This window comes from Oncorhynchus kisutch, linkage group LG5 (genome assembly GCF_002021735.2).
Source record: "Oncorhynchus kisutch isolate 150728-3 linkage group LG5, Okis_V2, whole genome shotgun sequence".
NCBI classification, from domain to species: Eukaryota; Metazoa; Chordata; class Actinopteri; order Salmoniformes; family Salmonidae; genus Oncorhynchus; species Oncorhynchus kisutch.
The window spans coordinates 21,216,122-21,242,452 of NC_034178.2; the positions used below are offsets into that span (position 1 = coordinate 21,216,122).

Below are 26,331 nucleotides of genomic sequence, written 5' to 3' on the forward strand. Positions count from 1 at the left end.
TGACAAGGTGAAGGCCAGGGTCACCTCTGTCTTTGGGTCCATCTTAAAGATGGACTCCAAGAAGATGGTAACACTTGTCACACCATATTGAAAGTATACCATACTTTCATCCCTCTGCAACCCACTGACGCTCTCTCTCTTTACAGGTGACCAAGAAGCTCGCTGGTTACGCTTTGGACACGGGTGCTTGGGCCACAAATTGTGGGGAATGAACACAGGCATGTCCTCAACTGTGTCCTCACTGCTGGTGAGGGCGAGGGCCTGCTAGCCACGGCGGCCGGCCTTATGAAGCGGTACCGACTCGCTGGGATACCAGCCCCCCAGCTCATGTACGTGGACCGGGACTGTTGCTCCAGCAGGTCCAAGACGGTTGCCATGTTTGGGCTCCCGAGTTGCGCAGCAGTCTAAGGCACTGCATCTCAGTGCTAGAGGTGTCATTACAGACACTGGTTCGAATCTAGGTTGTATCACAACTGGCTGTAATTGGGAGTCCCATAGGGTGGCACACAATTGGCACAGCGTCGTCTGGGTTTTGAGTCTCATAGCAAAGGGTCTGAATACTTATGTAAATGTGATATTTCATGTTTATTTTGAATACATTTGCAAAATAAAACTATTTTTGCTTTGTCATTATGGGGTATTGTGTGTAGATTGATGAGGGGGGAAAAAAACAATTGAATCAATTTTAGAATAAGGATGTAACGTAGCAAAACGTTGAAAAAGTCAAGGGGTGCGAATAGTTTCCAACTGCACCGTCATCACGTGTTGCTGATGAAACCGAGGGTGATTTCCGAAGAGTGGCGAGGGGATCAATAAACCCATCAACTTCGGAACACACTCCTGACTTGAGTGATGCAATTCATGTTCCACTTTTAAATAATAAAACAATGAAATTCAAATGAACAAATTCCCCAAGTAACAGTTCATTGTTTTATTTGGGAGGTATTTCATCTGTTATGTGTCAAGTCACGAAATCAGACAAACAAATGCATGTAGAATATAATCAGGCACGCATCTCCATAATTTTGTAAGAAATTGTGCAAATTCTAACGGTCTAATCAACCCCTACACCCTTGAGAATTTTCACTCCCTCAGCTTTGGGACACTTGTGCAAATGGCGCAGGTGAGCATGAAAGCGCAAATGGAGAGAGAGCCAAGGGGGTGATTTGGATTCAACCATAGAGAGGGTCTGGAACATTTCAGAAGGGAGGGCCTGCAGGGGCTAATGATTGGCCAGAAGGTTAATTGATCAGCTGAAGTCATCTACTGCTATGGATTAAAATGGGTGATCCAGTAGGCTACTCCAGAACAGGTTTCCAGTGTGCTGCACATATCTACCTGTATGCTTCCAAACAAACAAAAACTCAAAAGCCTGTAATCTAGTCATCATTCATAGCCACTCATTCAACAAATGGAACATGATCCATTTTAAAATCACCCTGGTCTTTAATATCATGAAGAAAAAACAAATACAGAAACATATCAAAACAATTAGAAAATTATAGAAGAAAAATTTTGAACAAAATTAGTGCTGTCAAATAAATACTGTATATGTACACATAAAAATGGCATACATGAACATTCATGCTGGATCACATTCAACAAGCAGAGTGCATCACGAGAGTTCAGATAGTGAGGAATCCAGATCATATCTAATTTTCACTGGGTAGAGGGTTATCAGACTACATTTTTCTCAGATAAGACACTCCAGTAAACAGGTGTCTTATCCCGATATCTTTTTCCTATAGTATTGCAAATAGTGACAATGCAGTAGTTAGGCCCATCAGATATCCATTGAGAGAAGAGTGCCAATTTACCAACAAGTTGTACACAGTTATTGTAGGACAAAGTTTTAAGTGTATTAGTAAAACAGGGTTTTGTTCATTAGGCACTAAACAGAAGACAACATACTGGAACAGGTGAACTACTTGCACAATAAGAAATGCATTATATTTTTTACACATTTTCAGTTGCGCGCCCTAATGAACACGACCCAGATGTGGAGGCTGTTTCTTCCAGTAAACACTAGATTGACTGACAAGCCCCTGTGGTTTTCATGTTCAAGCGACGCCCTCTGCTGGTAAACAGCCTAAATGCAGAACTGTCTGGTTCCTGCGTGCTCCAAGTACCCAAAGGCTCACATGTGCTCAAGTCATGTGCTTGTTTTCAATGAGTGACAGCAATTCCTAAAAGCATAAGAAAGGAAATCCAGGAAAAAAATGACCAAATGAAGCAAAAGAAAAGGACAAGCAACATCATCACCTACCCGCCACAACAAGATTTGTCACCTACTCACTGGAGCGACAGAGCATGGAAAGAGCAAAAGGCATCCATCTTCCATCCCACCCTCTTCAACTCCATGTCTGCTCCATCCTTAATTTCTGTACCAGAAGTAACATCAGATACACTATGGCTTTAGTCTATGGGGGTGGCAGGTGGTTGGTTGGTTGGTTGGGTGGGTGGGTAGATGTTTGCTTAAATGTAAGACCTCAGAAATAAGAACTCAAAGGGTGGGGTAATGTTCAGAGTCACTGTCAGTCAGGTATGGGTCTGTCATCCATGTCCCATCCCTGCCTGTGTGCGTGTGAGAGTTTGACGTCTACTTGAGAACCAGAGTGGCCTCGCTGCCGTCTTTCCTCTTCAGGTACAAGCCATGGGTCAGGTGGTGCTCTCGCCGCAGGTACGCATAGAAGTAGTCCGACACCAGCAAGATCTGAGAAGAAACAAAGTAATATCCATCTGTGATTAGTTGAATTTCAACAGTTATAGGTACTGTACTCCCATCAAACTGATTTCACAGCTACAAGCTACAGTGGGGCAAAAAAGTATTTAGTCAGCCACCAATTGTGCAAGTTCTCCCACTTAAAAAGATGAGAGAGGCCTGTAATTTTCATCATAGGTACACCTCAACTATGACAGACAAAATTAGAAAAACAATCCAGAAAATCACATTGTAGGATTTTTTATGAATTTATTTGCAAATGATGGTGGAAAATAAGTATTTGGTCAATAACAAAAGTTTCTCAATACTTTGTTATATACCCTTTGTTGGCAATGACAGAGGTCAAATGTTTTCTGTAAGTCTTCACAAGGTTTTCACACACTGTTGCTGGTATTTTGGCCCATTCCTCCATGCAGATCTCCTCTAGAGCAGTGATGTTTTGGGGCTGTTGCTGGGCAACACGGACTTTCAACTCCCTCCAAAGATTTTCTATGGGGTTGAGATCTGGAGACTGGCTAGGCCACTCCAGGACTTCGAAATGCTTCTTACGAAGCCACTCCTTCGTTGCCCGGGCGGTGTGTTTGGGATCATTGTCATGCTGAAAGACCCAGCCACGTTTCATCTTCAATGCCCTTGCTGATGGAAGGAGGTTTTCACTCAAAATCTCACGATACATGGCCCCATTCATTCTTTCCTTTACACAGATCAGTCGTCCTGGTCCCTTTGCAGAAAAACAGCCCCAAAGCATGATGTTTCCACCCCCATGCTTCACAGTAGGTATGGTGTTCTTTGGATGCAACTCAGCATTCTTTGTCCTCCAAACACGACGAGTTGAGTTTTTACCAAAAAGTTTTATTTTAGTTTCATCTGACATTCTCCCAATCTTCTTCTGGATCATCCAAATGCTCTCTAGCAAACTTCAGACGGGCCTGGACATGTACTGGCTTAAGCAGGGGGACACGTCTGACATTTTGTCTGTCATAGTTGAAGTGTACCTATGATGAAAATTACAGTCCTCTCTCATATTTTTAAGTGGGAGAACTTGCACAATTGATGGCTGACTAAATACTTTTTTTTGCCCCACTGTATATAATATATTACATCTTATATAACCTGTACATTTGAAACATTGCAACATAAAAATTCTGGGAGCATCTCCAATCATGTGTGGAATGGTTAAGCCTTCTCCTTTGAAATGATGTAATCTTAGGCAAAGTCAACCTGCATACTATCAGAGAAATTTGAAATATATGTCAGCCAAAGCGGTCAGCTAGCAAAACTGACCAGGTTGATCTCAGATTGTTTCTCTCAAAACTGACAGGCAGGTTTACCCCAATCTCACACCGGTTATCTAAATACCATTCACAACTACGAAAACAACATATGTTAACAGATCAGTTTTTATAAATAGTGTGCTCAAGTGTATAATTGATCAGACTGGGAAGTCTCTGAACAGGCTTCATCTGGGAATCCTTCCATAATAGTCCAAATGGCCAGAGTTGTGTGTGAACCTAAGAAGTGCCTTGCTTTGTTCGAACCAACACCGTCAAATTATGAATGACCTCCCAAGACACCATTATCGTCATTTTCTGCTTCGGACATGAAAATAGAGTGTTTGTTCAGTCTTTGCGGATCCTGCTTATGCCCTTAGCTGAGAAGACCAGGAAGAAAAGTCTCAATGGACTAAAATGAGCTATTTTATCCCAAAGCGTCTTACACCCAGTTTACCGGCCTCTCCATTAAACAGTGTTAGACAGTGATATCATAGTCATACTCTGACAGGTAACCCAAAACCTTGGTTTCTACAGAATGTTCCAGAGCAGATGAATTAGTGAAGGACATGAATTAGTGAAGGACATGGCAGAGGACAAACAGTCCTGCATTCCGGTCCCTTCTGTAACTAAGTCTTCGCTCTGTATTACCATGATTTCAACTCCAGACAAGGGATTTGTGAGTGTTAGCTGACACTGAAGGAAAAGATATCTGCGGTTGTCAAATGCAAAACAGCTGCAGTTTATTTAGAATGTCTATCTGTGAGCTTGGGAAGGTCCCCCAATAAGTCTAGCTGTTTTACTGCCTCCACTATTCATTAGTGACATCATAAGCCTCTTTTACATACAAACTTGACAAATTCTGGTCCGTAGCCAGACTCACTATCACTGATCGTGGTGAGATGCCCAAGGGGTGCCATTTGGGTATAGCAGGCTGTGGCAGTTAACATACCCTAGCTCAAGACCAACAATGTTAAACATGATACTACTAGCATTTCAATCCCAAGGCAAAATACTTGGCCATAACTAAGGACAGGGTCCCCAACTGATGGCCCGTGCGCCAAATTTGGCCCAAGGGTGGTTTTATTTGGCCCCCAAAGATGAGCAAAAAATATAGTTTTATTGTTGTACATGAGACTTTAAAAACACCAGGAAATATTTAAATTTTAGAAATCTGTTTCCAACTATTCCCACATATAAGAGAAAGACACGTGATTGTATACAAATGTAAGCAAGGTTTGAAATGATTATGTTTTAGTCAAACATATCTGTTTTGGCTTCGTGCGGTCAATTTGCAGTCTACAAATTATTTGTAATTATGTTTCAGCCCTCCGACCATCCGCTAAAGAAACAAAAATGGCCTGCGGCTGAATCTAGTTGATGATCCCTGCCCTAGGATTAGCAGAAAAATACACTGAAGTTGTCTGTCCCCATGCTAACTTACCCTTTGCTGCCTATGCCAGCCCACTCACCTGTGCCACATTGAAGAGCAGTGTGATGGCGTAGTAGAAGTTGGAGTTGGCGCTGCCAGCGTAGATCCAGAGGTGCCAGAGGACGGGGAACAAGGCGGAGCAAGCCAACAACACAACCGACACCAGAAATATATTTCTCAAGACTGGAAGACACAAGGAAAACAAAGACATCAAATAAATGGACAATATAGAGTGTACAAAACATTAAGAACACCTTCCTAATATTGCGTTGCACCCCCCCACCCCCCTTGCAGTCAGAACAGCCTCAATTCGTCGGGGCATAGACTCTACAAGGTGTCGAAAGCAATGCTTCCCACAGTTGTGTCAAGTTGGCTGGATTTCCTTTGGGTTGTGAACCATTTGAGACACACGGGAAACTGTAGTGTGAAAAACCCAGGAGCTTTGCAGTTCTTGACAAACTGGTGCGCCTGACATCTACTACCATACCCCGTTCAAAAGGCACCTAAATATTTTGTCTTGCCCATTCACCTTCTGAATGGCACACATACACAATCCATGTCTCAATTGTCTCAAGGCTTAAAAACCCTTCTTTAACCCGTCTCCTCCCCTTCATCTTCACTGATTGAAGTGGATTTAACAAGTGACATCAATAAGGGACCATAGCTTTCAACTGGTCAGTCTCATGGGAAGTGCAGGTGTTCTTAATGTTTTGTACACTCAGTGTACTATACTGAACAAAAAGACAAACGCAACATGGTCCCATGTTTCATGAGCTGAAATAAAAAGACCCCAGAAAGGGGGTCTCTAAAATGTGCATTATTGTCAACACAACACAATGCCACATATGTCTAAAGTCAAGGGAGTGTGCAATTGGCATGCTTACAGCAGGAATGTCCACCAGAGTGGTTGCCATAAAATGTCATGTTAATTTCTCTACCAACGTCGGTTTAGAGAATTTGGCAGCACGTCCAACCAGCCTCACAACCACGCGTAACCACGCCAGCCCAGGAACTCCACATCCGGCTTCTTCACCTGTGGGATCGTCCGAAACCAGTCACATATGGGCATATGTTACTGACAACGAACACAATTGCATTTTATTGTTGGCAATTTGAATACAGAGATACTGTGACAAGATCCTTATGCCCATTGTTGTGCCATTCATCCGCCACCATAACTTCATGTTTCAGTATGATAATGCAGGTCCCCATGTTTCAGGAATCTGTACACAATTCCTGGAAGCTGAAAATGTCCCAGTTCTTCCATGGCCTACATACTCACCAGACATGTTACCCATTGAGCATGTTTGGGATGCTCTGGACCGACGTGCACGACAGCGTGTTCCAGTTCTTGTCAATATCCAGCAACTTCGCACAGCCATTGAAGAGTAGTGGGACAACATTCCACCTCATCAACTCTATGTAAAGAAGATGTTTCGCTCTGAATAAGGAAAATGGTGATCACACCAGATACCGACTGTTTTTCTGATCCTCGTCCCTACTTTAAAAAAAAGGCATCTGTGACCAACAGATCTATATTCCCAGTCATGTGAAATCCATAGTTTAAGGCCTTATGAATTAATTTAAAATGACTGATTTCTTTATATTACCTCAGTAAAAAAAATATATATATTGTTGTAGTTATGTTATACTCAGACATGATTCAAACAGTTTTAGAAACTTCAGAGTGTTTTCTATCCAGTAGTAATAATAATATATATATTAGGATGTGGGACAGAGTAGGAGGCAGTTCAGTTTGGGCACGCTATTTATCCAAGAGTGAAAATGCTGCCCCCTACCCCAAATAGGTTAACAAACTATAGTTTTGGCAAGTCGGTTTGGACATCTACTTTGTGCATGACACAAGTCATTTTTCCAACAATTGTTTACAGACAGATTTCACTTATAATTCACGGTTTTACAATTCTAGTGGGTCAGAAGTTTACATTAGTCAGTTGACTGTGCCGGTAAACAGCTTGGAAAATTCCAGAAAATGATGTCATGGCTTTAGAAGCTTCTGATGGGCTAATTGACATAATTTGAGTCAATTGGAGGTGTACCTGTGGATGTATTTCAAGGCAAACTCAGTGCCTCTTTGCTTGATATCATGGACAAATCAAAAGAAAATCAGCGAAGACCTCAGCATTTTTTTTCTGTAGACCTCCACAAGCCTGGTTCATCCTTGGGAGCAATTTCCAAACGCCTGAAGGTACCACGTTCATCTGTACAAACAATAGTACGCAAGTATAAACACCATGGGACCACGCAGCCGTCATACTGCTCAGGAAGAAGATGTGTTCTGTCTCCTAGAGATGAACGTACTTTGTTGCGAAAAGTGCAAATCAATGAACAGCAAAGCACCACGTGAAGATCCTGGGGGAAACAGGTACAAAAGTATCTATATCCACAGTAAAACGAGTCCTATATCGATATATCCTGAAAGGCCGCTCAGCAAGGAAGAAGCCACTGCTCCAAAATCACCATAAAAAAGCCAGAATCGGGTTTGCAACTGCACATGGGGACAAAGATCGTACTTTAGAAGAAATGTCCTCTGGGGACAAAGATCGTACTTTAGAAGAAATGTCCTCTGGTCTGATGAAACAAACATAGAACTGTTTGGCCATAATGACCATGGTTATGTTTGGAGGAAAAAGGGGGACGCTTGCAAGCCGAAGAACACCATCCCAACCGTGAAGCACGGGGTGGCAGCATCATGTTGTGGGAGTGCTTTGCTGCAGGAGGGACTGGTGCTCTTCACAAAATAGATGGCATCACGAGGACGGAATATTATGTGGATATATTGAAGCAACATGGGTCTTCCAAATGGACAATGACCCCAAGCATACTTCCAAAGTTGTGGCAAAATGGCTTAAGGACAACAAAGTCAAGATATTGGAGTGGCCATCACAAAGCCCTGACCTCAATCCGATAGAAAATGTGTGGGCAGAACTGAAAAAGCTTGTGTGAGCAAGGAGGCCTACAAACCTGACTCAGTTACACCAGCTCTGTTAGGAAGAGCTTATTGTGGGAAGCTTAATGAAGGCTACGCGAAACATTTGACCCAAGTTAAACAATTTAAAGGCAATGCTACCAAATACTAATTGAGTGTATGTAAACTTCTGACTCACTGGGAATGACGAAAGAAATAAAAGCTGAAATAAATAATTCTCTATTATTCTGACATTCCACATTCTTAAAATAAAGTGGTGATCCTAACTGACCTAAGACAGGGAATTTTTAAATCGGATTAAATGTCAGGAATTGTGAAAAACCAAGTTTAAATGCATTTGGCTAAGGTGTATCTAAACTTCCGACTTCAACTGTACGTTGAAGAAAAACTTGCTTTCTATGCCTGTGATATGTGGTTGTCCCACCTAGCTATCTTTAGACGAATACCCAACTGTAAGTCGCTCTGGATAAGAGTCTGGTAAATGACTAAAATGTAATTTAGTGTTCCAAAAGGATTTAAAAGAAAAAAAATATGTTCCTCCTTTTTACATAATGTTGGCGGTCTAAAGAAATTCCCATAGGAACCCAGTCATTTTTTCATCTTGGATACAAGGAGAAATCTGAAGTCTATTTATCCACTGATATATATCCCCTGTCTGATTCCCAGTTCGTCCACTAGATGGCAGTTAGAGATCAAATCAAAATGTATTTGTCACATGCTTACTTACAAGCCCTTAAACAACAATGCAGTTAAGAAAAATAAGCGGTAAGTCCCTCAAAAATATTTTTGTTGTTGAAAAATAAATAATTAAAGAGCAGCAGTAAAATAACAATAGCGAGGCTATATACAGGGGGTACTGGTACAGAGTCAATGTGTGGGGGCACCGGTTAGTCAAGGTAATATGTACATGTAGGTAGAGGTAAAGTAACTATGCATAGATAATAAGCAGAGAGTAGCAGCAGCGTAAAAGAGGGGGTGGGGGGCCAATGCAATGGGCTCCCGAGTGGCGCAGTGGTCTAAGGCGCCACTACAGACCCTGCTTTGATTCCAGATTGTAAAACAACTGGCCGTGATTGGGAGTTCCATAGGGCGGCGCACAATTGGACCAGCATCGTCCCGTTTAGTAGTTTGGCCGGGGTAGGCTGTCATTGTAAATAAGAATTTGTTCTTAACTGACTTGCATAGTTAAATAAAGGATAAATACAATTAAAATATGCAAATAGTACGAGTATCCATTTGATTAATTGTTCAGGAGTCTTATGGCATGGGGGAAGAAGCTGTTAAGAAGCCTTTTGGACCTAGACTTGGCGCTTCGGTACCGGTACTCGATGGTGCAGCTATAGAACTTTGAGGATCTGGAGGACCCATGCCAAATCTTTTCAGTCTCCTGAGGGAGAATGGGCTTTGTCGTGCCCTCTTCACGACTGTCTTGGAGTGTATGGGCCATGAGAGTTTGTTGGTGATGTGGACAAAAAGGAACTTGAAGCTCTCAACCTGCTCCACTACAGCCCCGTCACATGACGTCTCTTGGCCACTTGAAACCAGTTGTGTCTGGTTTGGGTAGTGAATGGATTTTCAAGCCTAACATCTTAAAATGAGGGCAATCAGGGTTAAGTTATGGAGTTTGTTTTTTTGAATGACAGACGAGGAAACTTCAAAACGTCTTTTCCCATTCACTCTTCCTATTATAAACGATGAGCTAGATCAACGGCGCATGTGGAGGATGCATTCAAGCTAATGTGGATGGAGAAGGAAATGCATTGCTTTACAATGACCCTGCATACTAAATGTTTGCACTTTTGGTGACCTACATTGCATACATTATATGACCATAGGGCGATTTTTTTCATGAGCGGATGGTCAGGGGTCCGTAACATAATTACAAATAATTTGTAGACTGCCGAAATGACCATAAGAAACATAACAAAAATTGGTTTGATTTCCAAAAAGGACTCTACCTTTCAAACCATGTCACTTTCTATTTTCTGACAAAACATTTTTGGGGGGGTAATCCCCAAACTCAACGACTGAGAGTTTAACATGTTAATATATTCAGGTATGTTAGCGCTAAAACAAAAAAAAGTATAGCCAGAACCAAGATAGGGAAACACCGTCCTAGACCACTAGGTTTACCGATCCGTAAGAACCAGATAGGTGTAAGCTACAATGACTAGCTTGCATTCAATGTTCACCCAATTTATTTCCGTCAATGAGCCAATTTCAGGTCTGCTAAGCGCAAACTTGAACGTTGTGAAAATTCTGTGCAACTTCCAGTGCACATTTACTGTGAACAGAGGCTGTACCCACTTTAAGTCACCGTTTTAACAGTGGCCAAGTAGGCTACAGTGGCCATTTGACCAAAATGTAGGCCTACCAGAACCTCTTCACCTGACTCACTTTTTCAAAGATGTCTAGAAATGTGCACGTTTTATGCTCTTGTAGGAAACAATCACTCCCCCATTGCTGACGACAAATAATCTAACTCGGCTAATAACTCACTAACTAGCAAAGGAAATTAACAAAATGTGCACACATAGCTACATGCAGCTCTTGCTTTGATCTCAAAACAAGCACATCTAAATCATCACCACAGCTGTAAACACAGTCCAGTTCAAAGTAAATGGCACAGATCCATATATGGCAAGGGTCAATTTGCATATAGGCCTACTGCAGCTCTAATTAGTTATGCTGCATCGGTCTGTGTAGTGTACGGCTGAGTCATGCCCAATAGACTCATACTCGGATGCGTTCTGCCTACAACAAAATCTCTTGCATAGTTTGCTTTGTTTCGGTATGTGACATAGAAATGGGCCAATATTGCTTTGATTCGATCACAATTGCCACAGTAAAGGGAAACGTTGATAACAAATTAACAGAGAAACTAACAGACTGACTGAGAAAACTCTAAAAAGTTGAGTGAAGTTCAATCTTGTGCTTCTCTCTGTGGGCTGATATTTCTTCTGCGCTCCACGTGAAAGTGCCGGGGGAGCTGTGTGGCAGTCTCGGGCTACTGCAATCACACGCGCAGCTTAGAGAGAACATGGCTTGCAATCCAGGTCCTCTACATCAGAAAACAATGAAGGGGTCGGGGCCAAGTGTAGAACCTTCTCTGTACTTGGGTGTGTTAAGAGGAAACTGAAGTAGTGGCGTAGTAAATTCAACTGATCATCAACACCTTGATTAGATGAATCAGGTGTTAAACTGCCCAGCTGGGACAAAACCTGCAGTACTGCGGTTTTGAGGATTACTGCACTACAATATTAGGGATCCACAATGTTAAGGAGCACACACTCCATGTCCAACGTCATCTGTCGTGGCTGAACGACGACATGAACATCATACAGATGGCGGGTTTTACACTGTATTGGCAGGATAGAACAGCAGCCGGGACTCTAACCCGGAAGCTTATAAGAAATCCCGCTATGCCCTCCGACGAACCATCAAACAGGCAAAGCATCAATAGAGATCTAAGATCGAATCGTACTACACCGGCACCGACGATCTTCGGATGTGGCAGGGCTTGCAAACTATTACGGACTACAAAGGGAACCACAGCCGAGAGCTGCCCAGTGACACAAGCCTACCAGATGAGCTAAATTACTTCTATGCTTGCTTCGAGGCAAGTAAGACTGAAACATGCATGAGAGTATCAGCTGTTCCTGACAACTGTGTGATCACGCTCTCCGCAGCCGATGTGAGTAAAACCTTTAAACAGGTCAACATTCACAAGGCCACAGGGCCAGACGGATTACCAGGACGTGTACACCGAGCATGCGCTGACCAACTGGCAAGTGTCTTCACTGACATTTTCAACCTCTCCCTGTCTGAGTCTGTAAAACCAACATGTTTTTTTATTTTTATTTCACCTTTATTTAACCAGGTAGGCCAGTTGAGAACAAGTTCTCATTTACAATGTTCTCATTTACAGTGCTACAAAAACAGAGTTACACATGGGATAAACAAACGTACAGTCAGTAACACAATAGAAAAATCTATGTACAATGTGTGCAAATGTTTTTATTTTTTTTATTTTTTTTATTTTTTATTTCACCTTTATTTAACCAGGTAGGCTAGTTGAGAACAAGTTCTCATTTGCAACTGCGACCTGGCCAAGATAAAGCATAGCAGTGTGAGCATACAACAAAGAGTTACACATGGAGTAAACAATTAACAAGTCAATAACACAGTAGAAAACGAAGGGGGGGTCTATATACAATGTGTGCAAAAGGCATGAGGAGGTAGGCAAATAATTACAATTTTGCAGATTAACACTGGAGTGATAAAAGATCAGATGGTCATGTACAGGTAGAGATATTGGTGTGCAGAAGAGCAGAAAAGTAAATAAATAAAAACAGTATGGGGATGAGGTAGGTGAAAAGGGTGGGCTATTTACCAATAGACTATGTACAGCTGCAGCGATCGGTTAGCTGCTCAGATAGCTGATGTTTGAAGTTGGTGAGGGAGATAAAAGTCTCCAACTTCAGCGATTTTTGCAATTCGTTCCAGTCACAGGCAGCAGAGTACTGGAACGAAAGGCGGCCAAATGAGGTGTTGGCTTTAGGGATGATCAGTGAGATACACCTGCTGGAGCGCGTGCTACGGATGGGTGTTGCCATCGTGACCAGTGAGCTGAGATAAGGCGGAGCTTTACCTAGCATAGACTTGTAGATGACCTGGAGCCAGTGGGTCTGGCGACGAATATGTAGCGAGGGCCAGCCGACTAGAGCATACAAGTCGCAGTGGTGGGTAGTATAAGGTGCTTTAGTGACAAAACGGATGGCACTGTGATAGACTGCATCCAGTTTGCTGAGTAGAGTGTTGGAAGCCATTTTGTAGATGACATCGCCGAAGTCGAGGATCGGTAGGATAGTCAGTTTTACTAGGGTAAGCTTGGCGGCTTGAGTGAAGGAGGCTTTGTTGCGGAATAGAAAGCCGACTCTTGATTTGATTTTCGATTGGAGATGTTTGATATGAGTCTGGAAGGAGAGTTTGCAGTCTAGCCAGACACCTAGGTACTTATAGACGTCCACATATTCTAGGTCGGAACCATCCAGGGTGGTGATGCTAGTCGGGCATGCAGGTGCAGGCAGCGACCGGTTGAAAAGCATGCATTTGGTTTTACTAGCGTTTAAGAGCAGTTGGAGGCCACGGAAGGAGTGTTGTATGGCATTGAAGCTTGTTTGGAGGTTAGATAGCACAGTGTCCAAAGACGGGCCGAAAGTATATAGAATGGTGTCGTCTGCGTAGAGGTGGATCAGGGAATCGCCCGCAGCAAGAGCAACATCATTGATATACACAGAGAAAAGAGTCGGCCCGAGAATTGAACCCTGTGGCACCCCCATAGAGACTGCCAGAGGACCGGACAGCATGCCCTCCGATTTGACACACTGAACTCTGTCTGCAAAGTAATTGGTGAACCAGGCAAGGCAGTCATCCGAAAAACCGAGGCTACTGAGTCTGCCGATAAGAATATGGTGATTGACAGAGTCGAAAGCCTTGGCAAGGTCGATGAAGACGGCTGCACAGTACTGTCTTTTATCGATGGCGGTTATGATGTCGTTTAGTACCTTGAGTGTGGCTGAGGTGCACCCATGACCGGCTCGGAAACCAGATTGCACAGCGGAGAAGGTACGGTGGGATTCGAGATGGTCAGTGACCTGTTTGTTGACTTGGCTTTCGAAGACCTTAGATAGGCAGGGCAGGATGGATATAGGTCTGTAACAGTTTGGGTCCAGGGTGTCTCCCCCTTTGAAGAGGGGGATGACTGCGGCAGCTTTCCAATCCTTGGGGATCTCAGACGAGATGAAAGAGAGGTTGAACAGGCTGGTAATAGGGGTTGCGACAATGGTGGCAGATAGTTTCAGAAATAGAGGGTCCAGATTGTCAAGCCCAGCTGATTTGTACAGGTCCAGGTTTTGCAGCTCTTTCAGAACATCTGCTATCTGGATTTGGGTAAAGGAGAACCTAGAGAGGCTTGGGCGAGGAGCTGCGGGGGGGGCGGAGCTGTTGGCCGAGGTTGAAGTAGCCAGGTGGAAGGCATGGCCAGCCGTTGAGAAATGCTTATTGAAGTTTTCGATAATCATGGATTTATCAGTGGTGACCGTGTTACCTAGCCTCAGTGCAGTGGGCAGCTGGGAGGAGGTGCTCTTGTTCTCCATGGACTTCAGTGTCCCAGAACTTTTTGGAGTTGGAGCTACAGGATGCAAACTTCTGCCTGAAGAAGCTGGCCTTAGCTTTCCTGACTGACTGCGTGTATTGGTTCCGGACTTCCCTGAACAGTTGCATATCACGGGGACTATTCGATGCTATTGCAGTCCGCCACAGGATGTTTTTGTGCTGGTCGAGGGCAGTCAGGTCTGGGGTGAACCAAGGGCTGTATCTGTTCTTAGTTCTGCATTTTTTGAACGGAGCATGCTTATCTAAAATGGTGAGGAAGTTACTTTTAAAGAATGACCAGGCATCCTCAACTGACGGGATGAGGTCAATGTCCTTCCAGGATACCCGGGCCAGGTCGATTAGAAAGGCCTGCTCACAGAAGTGTTTTAGGGAGCGTTTGACAGTGATGAGGGGTGGTCGTTTGACTGCGGCTCCGTAGCGGATACAGGCAATGAGGCAGTGATCGCTGAGATCCTGGTTGAAGACAGCGGAGGTGTATTTGGAGGGCCAGTTGGTCAGGATGACGTCTATGAGGGTGCCCTTGTTTACAGAGTTAGGGTTGTACCTGGTGGGTTCCTTGATGATTTGTGTGAGATTGAGGGCATCTATCTTAGATTGTAGGACTGGCGGGGTGTTAAGCATATCCCAGTTTAGGTCACCTAACAGAACAAACTCTGAAGCTAGATGGGGGGCGATCAATTCACAAATGGTGTCCAGGGCACAGCTGGGAGCTGAGGGGGGTCGGTAGCAGGCGGCAACCGTGAGAGACTTATTTCTGGAGAGAGTAATTTTCAAAATTAGTAGTTCGAACTGTTTGGGTATGGACCTGGAAAGTATGACATTACTTTGCAGGCCATCTCTGCAGTAAACTGCAACTCCTCCCCCTTTGGCAGTTCTATCTTGACGGAAGATGTTATAGTTGGGTATGGAAATCTCTGAATTTTTGGTGGCCTTCCTGAGCCAGGATTCAGACACAGCAAGGACATCAGGGTTAGCAGAGTGTGCTAAAGCAGTGAGTAAGACAAACTTAGGGAGGAGGCTTCCCTAAGTAAGATTAGGGAGGTAAGGCAATAAATAGGCCATAGTGGCGAAATAATTACAATTTAGCATTAACACTGGAGTGATAGATGTGCAAATAGAGATACTGGGGTGCAAAAGAGCAACAACAACAAAAAATAACATGGGGCTGAGGTAGTTGGGTGGGCTATTTTCAGATGGGCTGTGTACAGTTATAGTGATCGGTAAGCTGCTCTGACAGCTGATGCTTAAAGTTAGTGAGGGAGATTTAAGTCTCCAGCTTCAGTGATTTTTGCAATTTGTTCCAGTCATTGGCAGCAGAGAACTGGAAGGAAAGGCAGTCAAAAGAGGTATTGGCTTTGGGGATGACCAGTGAAATATACCTGCTGGAGCGCGAGCTACGGGTGGGTGTTGCTATGGTGACCAGTGAGCTGAGATAAGGCGGAGCTTTACCAAGGGTAGTGCGTACGGCCCAGTACATTACTGGAGCCAAGCTTCCTGCCATCCAGGACCTCTATACCAGGCGGTGTCAGAGGAAGGCCCTAAAAAAATCAAGACTCAAATCAAAGACTCCAACCATAGACTATACTCTATGCTACCACACGACAAACGGTAACGGAGTGCCAAGTCTAGGTCCAAGAGGCTTCTAAACAGTTTCTAACCCCAAGCCATAAGACTCCTGAACAGCTGATCAAATGGCTACCCAGACTATTTGCATCCCCCCCAGTCACTTTAATAACTCCACCTACACATATTACCTCAATTACCTCGAGTAAAACTGCATTGTTGGTTAGGGCATGGAAGTAAGCATTTCACTGTAACCATAACTGATTTAATGAGACATTCGCAGTTTCACTGTACCGGCCGTGTGTACTTAAACTTGCATGGCTTAATCTTTGAAACAAAGATGGTGAAATGTGTAAATCCAAGAAATAGCCATTTCCTTCAGTACGTGCTACGAATGAGAAAAACGCAAATGTTCCAAAGATGCAGTCCCTTCAACCTTTAAGCATGGGAATCTTCACCCCCAAAAAATGTGACTACTTTAAAATAAAAAGTACAATAAAGCCTCTGAAATCAGGCCAAGCGCCTTTTGTTTAAAAGGTTAAACAAATATATACAAATAAAACTATCATAAAAATAGCACATGAAATTCATGAAGCTAAAAGAGAGCAGGTCCAACTTAAGGGCATCCTGATCATCTGCTTTCCAGAGCCCACTCTGGTCTGTGTGGTTATTATATTTGTGTACCTGTTGTATTCGGCACGACAAATAACATTTGATTTGATCTAATAAGCATGTTTACAAAACTCTCCCTTGAGATCAGTAGGTACAAAAAGGAAGAAAGCGCGTTGAAAAGTGGGGAGGTCCTATCTAAATTTGTCCAATAAGTAATGCTTTGGTTCATCTTCTGTTGCAAAACAGTTTGCTACTGTGTGCCCTATCGAACACAACCCAAGGGTCATGGGAAGGAACCATAGAGAATGATAGCGGCCAAAGGCCATATTAGCATGGGCAGCTCCATTGAGGGCTTCCACCATTTTAATGTAGTCAACTGAGTGGGACTTCCAACTTCATTGGCTGATCCCTCCTGGTGACTCTGTTGGAATCATGTCCAAACAGGTCATCAGGAGGGATCAACCAATCGTGAAGAAAATGGACTACTTTAAAATGCAGACAGCCTCAATGGCGCTGCCCATGCCGTCTCAGACGCTATAATGGCACAGATACAAAAATAAGTCCTCTATCTATCTCTATGGAAGGAACCACTCACATCTGTATAGGTGGTTCCATGCAGGCAGGAAGGCCATGTAAAGGGCGATGTCGCCCACGGTGGGGTAGGACTTGAAGATGGAGATGATGGCAATCTGCATGAAGATCAGAAAGATCGGGTGCTCCCTGGGACAGAGAGAGGACAGCAGAGTGTTACTACTGTACGGCAGCAATTTTAAGACAAAATCATTTACAGGATGCATAGATGTCACTCGTTTAGATGGGATACATTATATACACACAGATGTGGTCTGTGTGGCACAGTAGAGCATAGCTGTTATAACAACGCTGGGGCCACCCATACCAAATGTATGCATGCACTACTGTAAGTCGCTTTAGATAAAATTGTATGTGCATTAATATACGTTAATACATGATGTTTGTTAGGTTCTAAGTTCTGGTTCAATGATCCAGACAAATACCAAAGTAAGCTCAGACTAGACCTATTCACCACACTGGGTTATGCAGCTGCAAGAAAACCATACAAAGTCTCAAGCAACTGTGTTTATAACGTCACACTTGGCCCCCCATCCCAACTAGACCCCCCGTTTGTGTCAAGGATGAACAATCAATCTCTGTTGCTGGGCAGGTGGTGCTATCATCCAAGCTTGAGTCTGGAACCTTCATACTCCTCAACGCCTCTCAAGTCTTCTTATCAGACAGGAAAGGCCTCGAGTTAGGAGAGTTCACATTCTTGCAGTCTACCGCTGTCCACTAGATAATTACTATACACAAAGAGCTTAAACCTAACACTACTTTCTATCCCTAATAATATATAAAAGTTCATTCTTATTAGGAGTATATAATGGTATAAAACAGTAAAGATATAAAATGGTAATTTACAATCTACCAGCTCTAACTCCAGACATATGGCTCCTATTCAACCCTAATGGAATCATTCTTGCACTCAGATAGGCTCCCTTTGTACTTTCCTTCTACCCAAATACAATAAACAGAGCATTCCATCTAGCACATAACACTAGGCTAATTATACAATTATAAACAGGTTAAATTGGGCTCAAGTCCATATTCAACAATAATAATAATAATATACATAATTATACCCAGGAATATCAATGGAAATTATATCCACTGAAATGGAAATTAATGTATACTGAAAGAAATATATAAAGCACAACATGTGAAGTGTTGGTCCCATGTTACATGAGCTGAAAAAAAAAGATTACAGCAATGTCCCATATGCATAAAAATCTTATTTCTCTAAAATGTTGGGCACAAATTTGTTTACATCCATATTAAATGAGCATTTTTCCTTGACCAAGATAATCCATCCACCTGACACGTGTGGCATATCAAGAAGATGATTAAACAGCATGATCATTACACAGGTGCACCTAGTGCTGGGGACAATAAAAGGCCACACTAAAAAGTTGAGGGAGTGTGCAATTGGTACGCTGACTGCAGGAATGTACACGGGAGCTGTTGCCAGAGAATTAAATGTTTCTTCCATAAGCCGCCTCCAACGTCATTAAAGAGAATTTGGCAGTAAGTCCAACCGGCCTCACATTGCAGACCACGTCTAACCGCGCCAGCCCAGGAACTCCACATCCAGTTTCTTCACCAGTGGGATCGTCGGAGACCAATAACCCGGACAGCTGATGAAACTGTGGATTTGCACAACCGAATAATTTCTGCATAAACTGTCAGAAGCGGTCTCAGGAAAGCTCATCTACGTGCTCATCGTCCTCACGAGGGTCTTGACCTGATTGCAGTTTTTTACATTTCTGTGACCAACAGATGCTTATCTGTTTTCCAGTAATGTGAAATCCATAGATTAGGGCCTAATTTATTTATTTCAATTGAGTGATTTGCTTACATTAACTGTATAGTAAAATCTTCAAAATTGTTGCATGTTGTGTTGATTTTTTTGTTCAGTATATTTTCTAGGTCTGATTTGAAATGTTTGGTTTGATGAGTAGAAGTTGTACCTCTGTTGTTACACGGCAACAATCCAGGTGCAAGGTGATCACAACATAGGCAAACATGATTACATAAAACAGCTTACGCTTACGCAACTGTAAAGATTTGCAAACAAACCCCAACTGTGTTAATCTTATAATAGGCCTCAAAACAGGTCTAACTGTGTAACCTTACGTAACCATTGTAGACTGTAGGGCGTAGTTAGCTCAAATACACTGTTTGTTAACAAACAAATACATACATTTGACATAATTGCAATGACCACAATCAGGTTTAATAATTCTAAGTACCTCAATGGGTATCTACATTGTGGTTACTAATTCATTAACCTGACTATTAACTACCACACAAGTGGTAGTATAATATCCACTTCATAGAAAGGAGACCAAACACTTGGGTGACATTTTCATCCGTGCAAAAAAACACCATAAACCTAATTGCAATCGGGCCATGTGATCTAATTTAAAACTTTTCTTCAACAAAGTGCATTATAAGGAAGCAATTATTTAACTAGTTTATTGAACTGAGCAATGCGCATACATTGAAGAAATCTTTTAAATTAAAATCAGACTGGCAGATTATAATGAGGTTTACTGTATTTTCTCCCCACAGAACTGTGCTCTTTTTAATCACGAAAACAACTCCCTTATTCTCACTATACTGTGAGTTAAAGAGAAGAGGGACTCACTTTAGCTTGATGGAGAGTGGAATGGTGTAGAAGAACACGTTGATCTGAAAGACGCAGATGAAGAAGAGGCGGAAGTGCTCAAACATCTCGGCAAAGAAGTACCAGAAGAGGCCTATGTTGGGGGTGAGGTCTGGAACGGAGAGGCTGGGGGGAACACATAAAGGAACACAGAGAGGAACACATAAAGGAAAGTTGTAGATTCTCTCAATCATATTCCGAAGACACCTATTCATAACAGATTTACACCGATTAGTGAATCCTCAATGCACAAATGAACAGTAATTGTATGCTAAGGTCTACAACAACAAGCTGAAAAAAACTCCCTTAGTAAACGTGTCCATCAGGGTTGGGGTCAATCCCATTTCAATTCGGTCAATTCTTGAATTGAAATGACCCCAACCCTGGTGTCACTCACATGAATCCGTAGACAGAAGACAGGAAGTCCCAGGAGCTGAGCAGGAAGAAGGACAGACAGACCATGACACATAGGCTGCCCAGGTACATGAAGGTGTACTGTGTTGTGAAGAGCCAGAAGCTGGATCTTTGCCAGTTCACTGGGATGTACAACCTCTGTGGGAAAGATAGAAACATTAGGGAGAGAATTAATGTTGCAAATGCTTAAAAATCACAGGCAGAATGTATCTAACATCTCAGAGTAGGAGGGCTGATTTAGGATCAGTTTTTCCTTTTATCTAGATCAGAATGAATAAGGTAACATGGACACAGAAGACCTGATCGTAGACTCATGTTCTACTCTCCTTAATTTGCACTGATGTGGAAAAGACTTAAAGGTGGAAGCTCATTATTAGGCTGCCTGTGACCTGTTCAGTTCTTACAGATCAGTACAATGAAGTAGACGGGACAAGGATAGGACAGATTTTTGAATGTTCACCAGGGGTGCATCTCAATAGTCCAACTTGGCCGCATCTCTGTGACTCCTTCAAGTGCAATGAACTGAAAGCATAGGCTAGAAGCCATATTGTGGATGCCAATCAGCCTGTACTTGGGCAGGTGAAAGTTCTCATGTCTATGCATATAAAGGAAAGGCGACAAGGGGAGGAAGCCACTTTGGACTATAGCGATTGACCACATATCACTAACCACGTTTCAATCCGCAGGTCATAGTGTATAAAAAAAACTTTTAAAAAACTGCTGTGATGAAATAGGAAGACTCTGTATAATTTCAGAAATGTCTACAGAATGTTATTTTTGTGTCGGTACAACTAATTATGCTATAAACTGCGGTGGAAACGATGTATTGGACAATTGTTGATAGAATAACCTTGCCTGGCAAGCCAAACGGTGCGCCACACCCGTGGAACAGGTTCTAACCGGTCTGACCGGTCCCAGAAAATGATGGGTTGGGCCATAGCCAAAACACGAGTGAGTAAAGCGGTGTTTTAAAAATGCGTCATTGGTTAGAGATGATACAATCGCTGATTACTTTATTTTGTACAAATCCCCTCATTTTGACGTCACCACAAACAACTTAAAGGGTGGCAGTCTCAAACTGAAGTATGTAGCGAACATAAGAGTGACAGAAGAATTCAGTTTAGTCGTCAGGCAAAGATTAACAATCACGTCAAGGTAAATTTGCAGTCACACGATGCTACAAAAGTATGTGGACACCTGCTCGTCGAACATCTGATTCCAAAATCATGGGCAATAATACGGAGTTGGTCCCCCCTTTGCTGCTATAACAGCCTCCACTCTTCTGGGAAGGCTTTTCACTATATGTTGGAACACTGCTGCAGGGACTTGCTTCCATTCAGCCACAAGAGCATTAGTGAGGTCTGCACTGATTTTGGTCGATTAGGCCTGGCTCACAGTCGGTGTTCCAATTCATCCCAAAGGTGTTTGATGGGGTTGAGGTCAGGGCTCAAGTTATTCCACACCAATCTCAACAAATAATTTCTGTATGGACCTTTCTTTGTGCATGGGGGCATTTGGGGTGGCAGGTAGCCTAGTGGTTAGAGCGTTGGGCCAGTAACCGAAAGGTTGCTAGATTGAATCCCTGAGCTGACAAGTTAAAAATCTGTCGTTCTGCAAATGAACAAGGCAGTTAACCCACTGTTCCTAGGACGTCACTGTGAATAATAATTTGTTCTTAACTGACTTGCCTAGTTAAAGAAAAGGTTAAATCTAAAAAATAAAAATACACTTAAAAAATTGTCATGCTGAAACAGGAAAGGGCCTTCCACAAAACTTTTGCCACAAAATTGGAAGCACAGAATCATCCAGAAAGTCATTGTATGCTGTAGCATTAAGATTTTCCTTCACTGGAACTAAGAGGCCTAGCCCGAACCAAGAAAAACAGCCCCAGACCATTATTCCTCCTCCACCAAACATGGAAACCTTGTGAAAAGTGAGGCAAACTTGAGTCTTTCAGCTGAGTGATACGAACGTACCTGTAGTAGGTATAGCAGTGCCGGGGCAAATAGGGTGAGGGGGTAGATTGACTGGTATGTCGCCAAGGCCAAGAATATCGCACTCATCAAGGAACTTCCTTCAGTATCAGAGAATAATTTAGTTATTGACACGACAAGCAAATACATGGTTTGGGTCACACCAAAATAGTTTTTATTTTGTCATTTGTTGCTGTTCACATACCTTTTACTGTACAGAGAATGAAGAGTGCGATGACTGCATTGTTAAGTCCGCAGGTTGACTTTGCCACACATGAGAGGATAGTGAAAGGGTTCAACAAGTAACTGCAGGGTGAGAGAGCGAAAACGAAAAGGTCATCATTAAGTTGTAAACACTTTGTTTACCAAAACTGGCAGACACCCATAGGTTTCAAGGTGTAATTGAATGTTGACAGAGCTGTTCTTTAAGCTGACTATGTTGAGCCAGGTGGAGTAGGGTGAAGTTAACCCTGGATTTTGATCTAGTCAGTTTTGTGTTTTCCCCTCTAATGGTTAAGGTTAGGACTGGGGAAAGTAAGCTGATCCTAGATCTGTGCCTTCTCTGGTACTTACAACATGGCCACTTTCAGAGGGATGTAGTACATCTCTTTGGGGGTGCGGATGAGCTCCAGGCAGTCCAGAGGATAGCGCTCAGCCTCCAGGGCGTACTTCTGTTTCCTGAACTGGAGCAGAAACACACACCCCACTAGCCGTGTCACTAAACCAAGTCTGTGTTGTTCCTGAACCCATAATGAAACAGCAAAGTCAAAAGTCTCTGGGATTCTTCAATATTGCAGTCGACTGTCGACTGACTGATCTACAAATCTCTTTGCATCATAAATAACTACTCACTATTATATGTAGATCAGTCTGAGTCACAATTTACCAAAAATGCGTCACTGATTTGATGCTCTCGGACACTCAATCCCAGGGTATCTTGAAACATCAAAAAAGACGCCACACCACCCACCCTGTTAACACTAGACAATGACTGTGAAGGAATACTCCTGCCACGTCCAACTTTAGTAAGTTTGTTTGATAAGTGAAAATGTGTTTTGTAGTAGAAGACAAAATATAGCCAGGACGTGATACTCCTTTCAGCTTTTCCTGTCGTTTGAATTCACTGCACACTTGAGGAAGTGACTCGACTTATCAGACCCCAGTGTTTGTCACAACAGCTGACAACCAGATACGGGGCGGCTAAGCAAACATTTAGCCTATGTTCTAAAATAGTAGGCCTATGTAGCAAATAGGCACAGTAAATGCTTTTAGTAAGCAGTATTTATTAGGTCACAAACCAAGGCTTGTTGTTCCTGTACCTATAATGCAAGTGAAATGTCTAACAACCAATCTCAAGGCACCTTGAAGCATATTTTTAGGTCATGCAGACATGCATAATATCCCATGACACTGTACATCATCATGATCGGCATTATATTTATTTTGGCATTATTTGTCACTTACCACAGTCTTGTTGTAGTCCTTCACTGCTAGGTATAGTGCCACCGCAGTGAGTGCATCAGCCATCTATGGGGCAGGTTGAGAGAGGGAAGATAACACAATTGATGGATGTATCGATGTATTTGACCTTTGGGAATCAAACTCAAATTATGGTTTCTCTGTAGCATCCATGTATGTTCCAGCTAATTGTCTATGAGCAAAACTAGCAATCAAATTACACTGGACCCTCAATTTTATACAGGTATCAAATTGTATAGTGACACAGTGTTATTACTGAATAAGTATATTTATTAAAGGTTGCACTCACCATAAACACAATCTCTGCATAATCAATAACAAAGTGAAAGAAGTATATAATGAGGGGCGTCTGAAAGAGATAAGATGACATCATGATTATACCACTTTGTGAATGTATTAATTTTTGTTGTGATAGAATGTTACTCGTTTAATGGAATCGAGAGGGGACTGACCTCATGGAACACATCCCCTGCATACGGAGATACTCCCAGGTCCAGGAGAGCCAGGCCTTCCACAACTACAAATAATAAACCATAAAATATCATCAACCTATGGAACCAAAATAATGTATAGCCTGTTGTGTCCACATTGTTCTCAACCATGATAGCTGGGGCTAGTTCTTTTAAGTCCAAAAACGGGTCCTGAACATTTTACATTTTGAGTGCAATATCAAAATTAAAGCCAAATCTATATAAGCTATCATAAGGCTTGACTTGCACTAGCTGACTAAACTCCGACAGTTGAGTCAGCTAGACTTGCACAAGCTAATGTACTGTCTGATTAATAATTAATATACCGCCCTGTCATTCCGTTTCTTTACAGGATATTGAGGTTAAAGCCAATAGATAAAGGGAACAGCAGCAAATTACATTGCAGCATGTATTAGAAAATACTGCAAACATGCATGAATCACTGTTGCAGTAGTTACCCATCCTTGTTTCTTGGCTTTTTAGCTAGCCTTCCATTGATTGCCATTCCAGAAGGCATCAAATCAAACGTTATTGGTCACATAAACGTGTTTAGCAGACGTTATTGCGGGTGTAGCGAAATGCCTGTAACTGCAAATACCATGCATTGGCAGCTAACTAATTTTGATTATTCTCTGGCTTCACATGTATTTTACTATATTCCTTTGTGGAATCACTAAAACTAGCAATACTAGAACTCTCAATAACACTTTTATTGGTGCAGTCCAACCAGGTTTGCATAGCAAGCTAGCCGAGCGGGGTCATCATACTGACAAGCAAGCGCAAGACAGAACAACAGCAATTCCCTACAAAGATAATCAATAAAACGCCTACCTCTTTTCCAGGCATTTAGTGGAGATACTACCTCAACTCTTTCTGGTATAAGCTCAGCTAAACTTGATCTAAATAACACTGCTCTTATTGTTACAGCTACAATTAAAAGCAGGGTTAAAGGAGCTGCCATCTTTGTTGGGAGGAAGAAGCCATCAGCGGCTCGTCAGCAACACTAACAAAGTAAGTCCGGGGTCACAGAATTTCGAACATTTTCTCAATAAAAGTCCCCCACGTAACAGTGGAAAAAATATCAATAAACCTGTATTTATTCATGATATAAGAAACATAATTGTCGAAACATGAACAATGATTCATATTTGTTCATATATAAGTGACATTTGCATTACATTTGGGTTTTAACTTTTTATCCAAGGTCAAATAAATGCCCCAATGCTGGTTTATAAAGCAAAAACTATTCTAGGTGCTGCCGTAAAAGTATTGTAGGGAATCCTCAGTAAAGTCTGTAGAATGTAAACTGAGTATACCAAACATTAGGGAGACCTTCCTAACATTGAGTTGCACACTTAATGTTGATTTTTGCCAGGTATTACCTAACCTACCAGAATTAATCCTACCTTTGAACCCCCCGATCCTCCTGGGGTGGTGGTAAAGGTGGTTGCACTTGGCTGTACATTATACCTTGAAGCTATTTTATCGCCCCCAGAAACCTCCTTTTACTCTCTGTTCCAGACGTTCTAGACGACCAATTCTCATTGCTTTAAGTCGTACCCTTATCCTACTCCTCCTCTTTTCCTCTGGTGATGTAGAGGTGAATCCAGGCCCTGCAGTGCCTAGCTCCACTCCTATTCCCCAGGTGCTCTCTTTTGATGACTTCTGTAACTGTAATAGCCTTGGTTTCATGCATGTTATCATTAGAAGCCTCCTCCCTAAGTTTGTTTTATTCACTGCTTTAGCACTCTGCCAACCCGGATGTTCTAGCTGTGTCTGAATCCTGGCTTAGGAAGATCACCAAAAATTCTGACATTTTCATCCCAAACTACAACATTTTCAGACAAGATAGAACTGCCAAAGGGGGCGGTGTTGCAATCTACTGCAAAGATAGCCTGCAGAGTTCTGTCCTACTATCCAGGTCTGTCCCCAAACAATTTGAACTTCTACTTTTAAAAATCCACCTCTCTAAAAACAAGTCTCTCACCGTTGCCGCCTGCTATAGACCACCCTCTGCCCCCAGCAGT

The 26,331-nt window shown here is 42.5% G+C and overlaps 1 protein-coding gene across 1 annotated transcript; it reads right to left on the reverse strand.

Moving 5' to 3' along the window:
* Nucleotides 1–916: 916 nt before the first annotated feature.
* LOC109890759 (phosphatidylinositol glycan anchor biosynthesis, class U) lies at nt 917–25,329 on the reverse strand. Its single transcript, XM_020482774.2, has 12 exons — nt 25,136–25,329; nt 24,287–24,351; nt 24,124–24,183; nt 23,820–23,882; nt 22,929–23,038; nt 22,561–22,661; nt 22,359–22,456; nt 20,366–20,520; nt 19,951–20,094; nt 17,323–17,447; nt 5,466–5,608; nt 917–2,713 (listed from the first exon to the last, which is right to left on the reverse strand). Exons 1-12 carry the CDS (start codon nt 25,263–25,265, stop codon nt 2,600–2,602), a joined length of 1,308 nt encoding a protein of 435 aa, XP_020338363.1. The 5' UTR covers nt 25,266–25,329; the 3' UTR covers nt 917–2,599.
* Between the last annotated feature and the right edge of the window lie 1,002 nt (nt 25,330–26,331).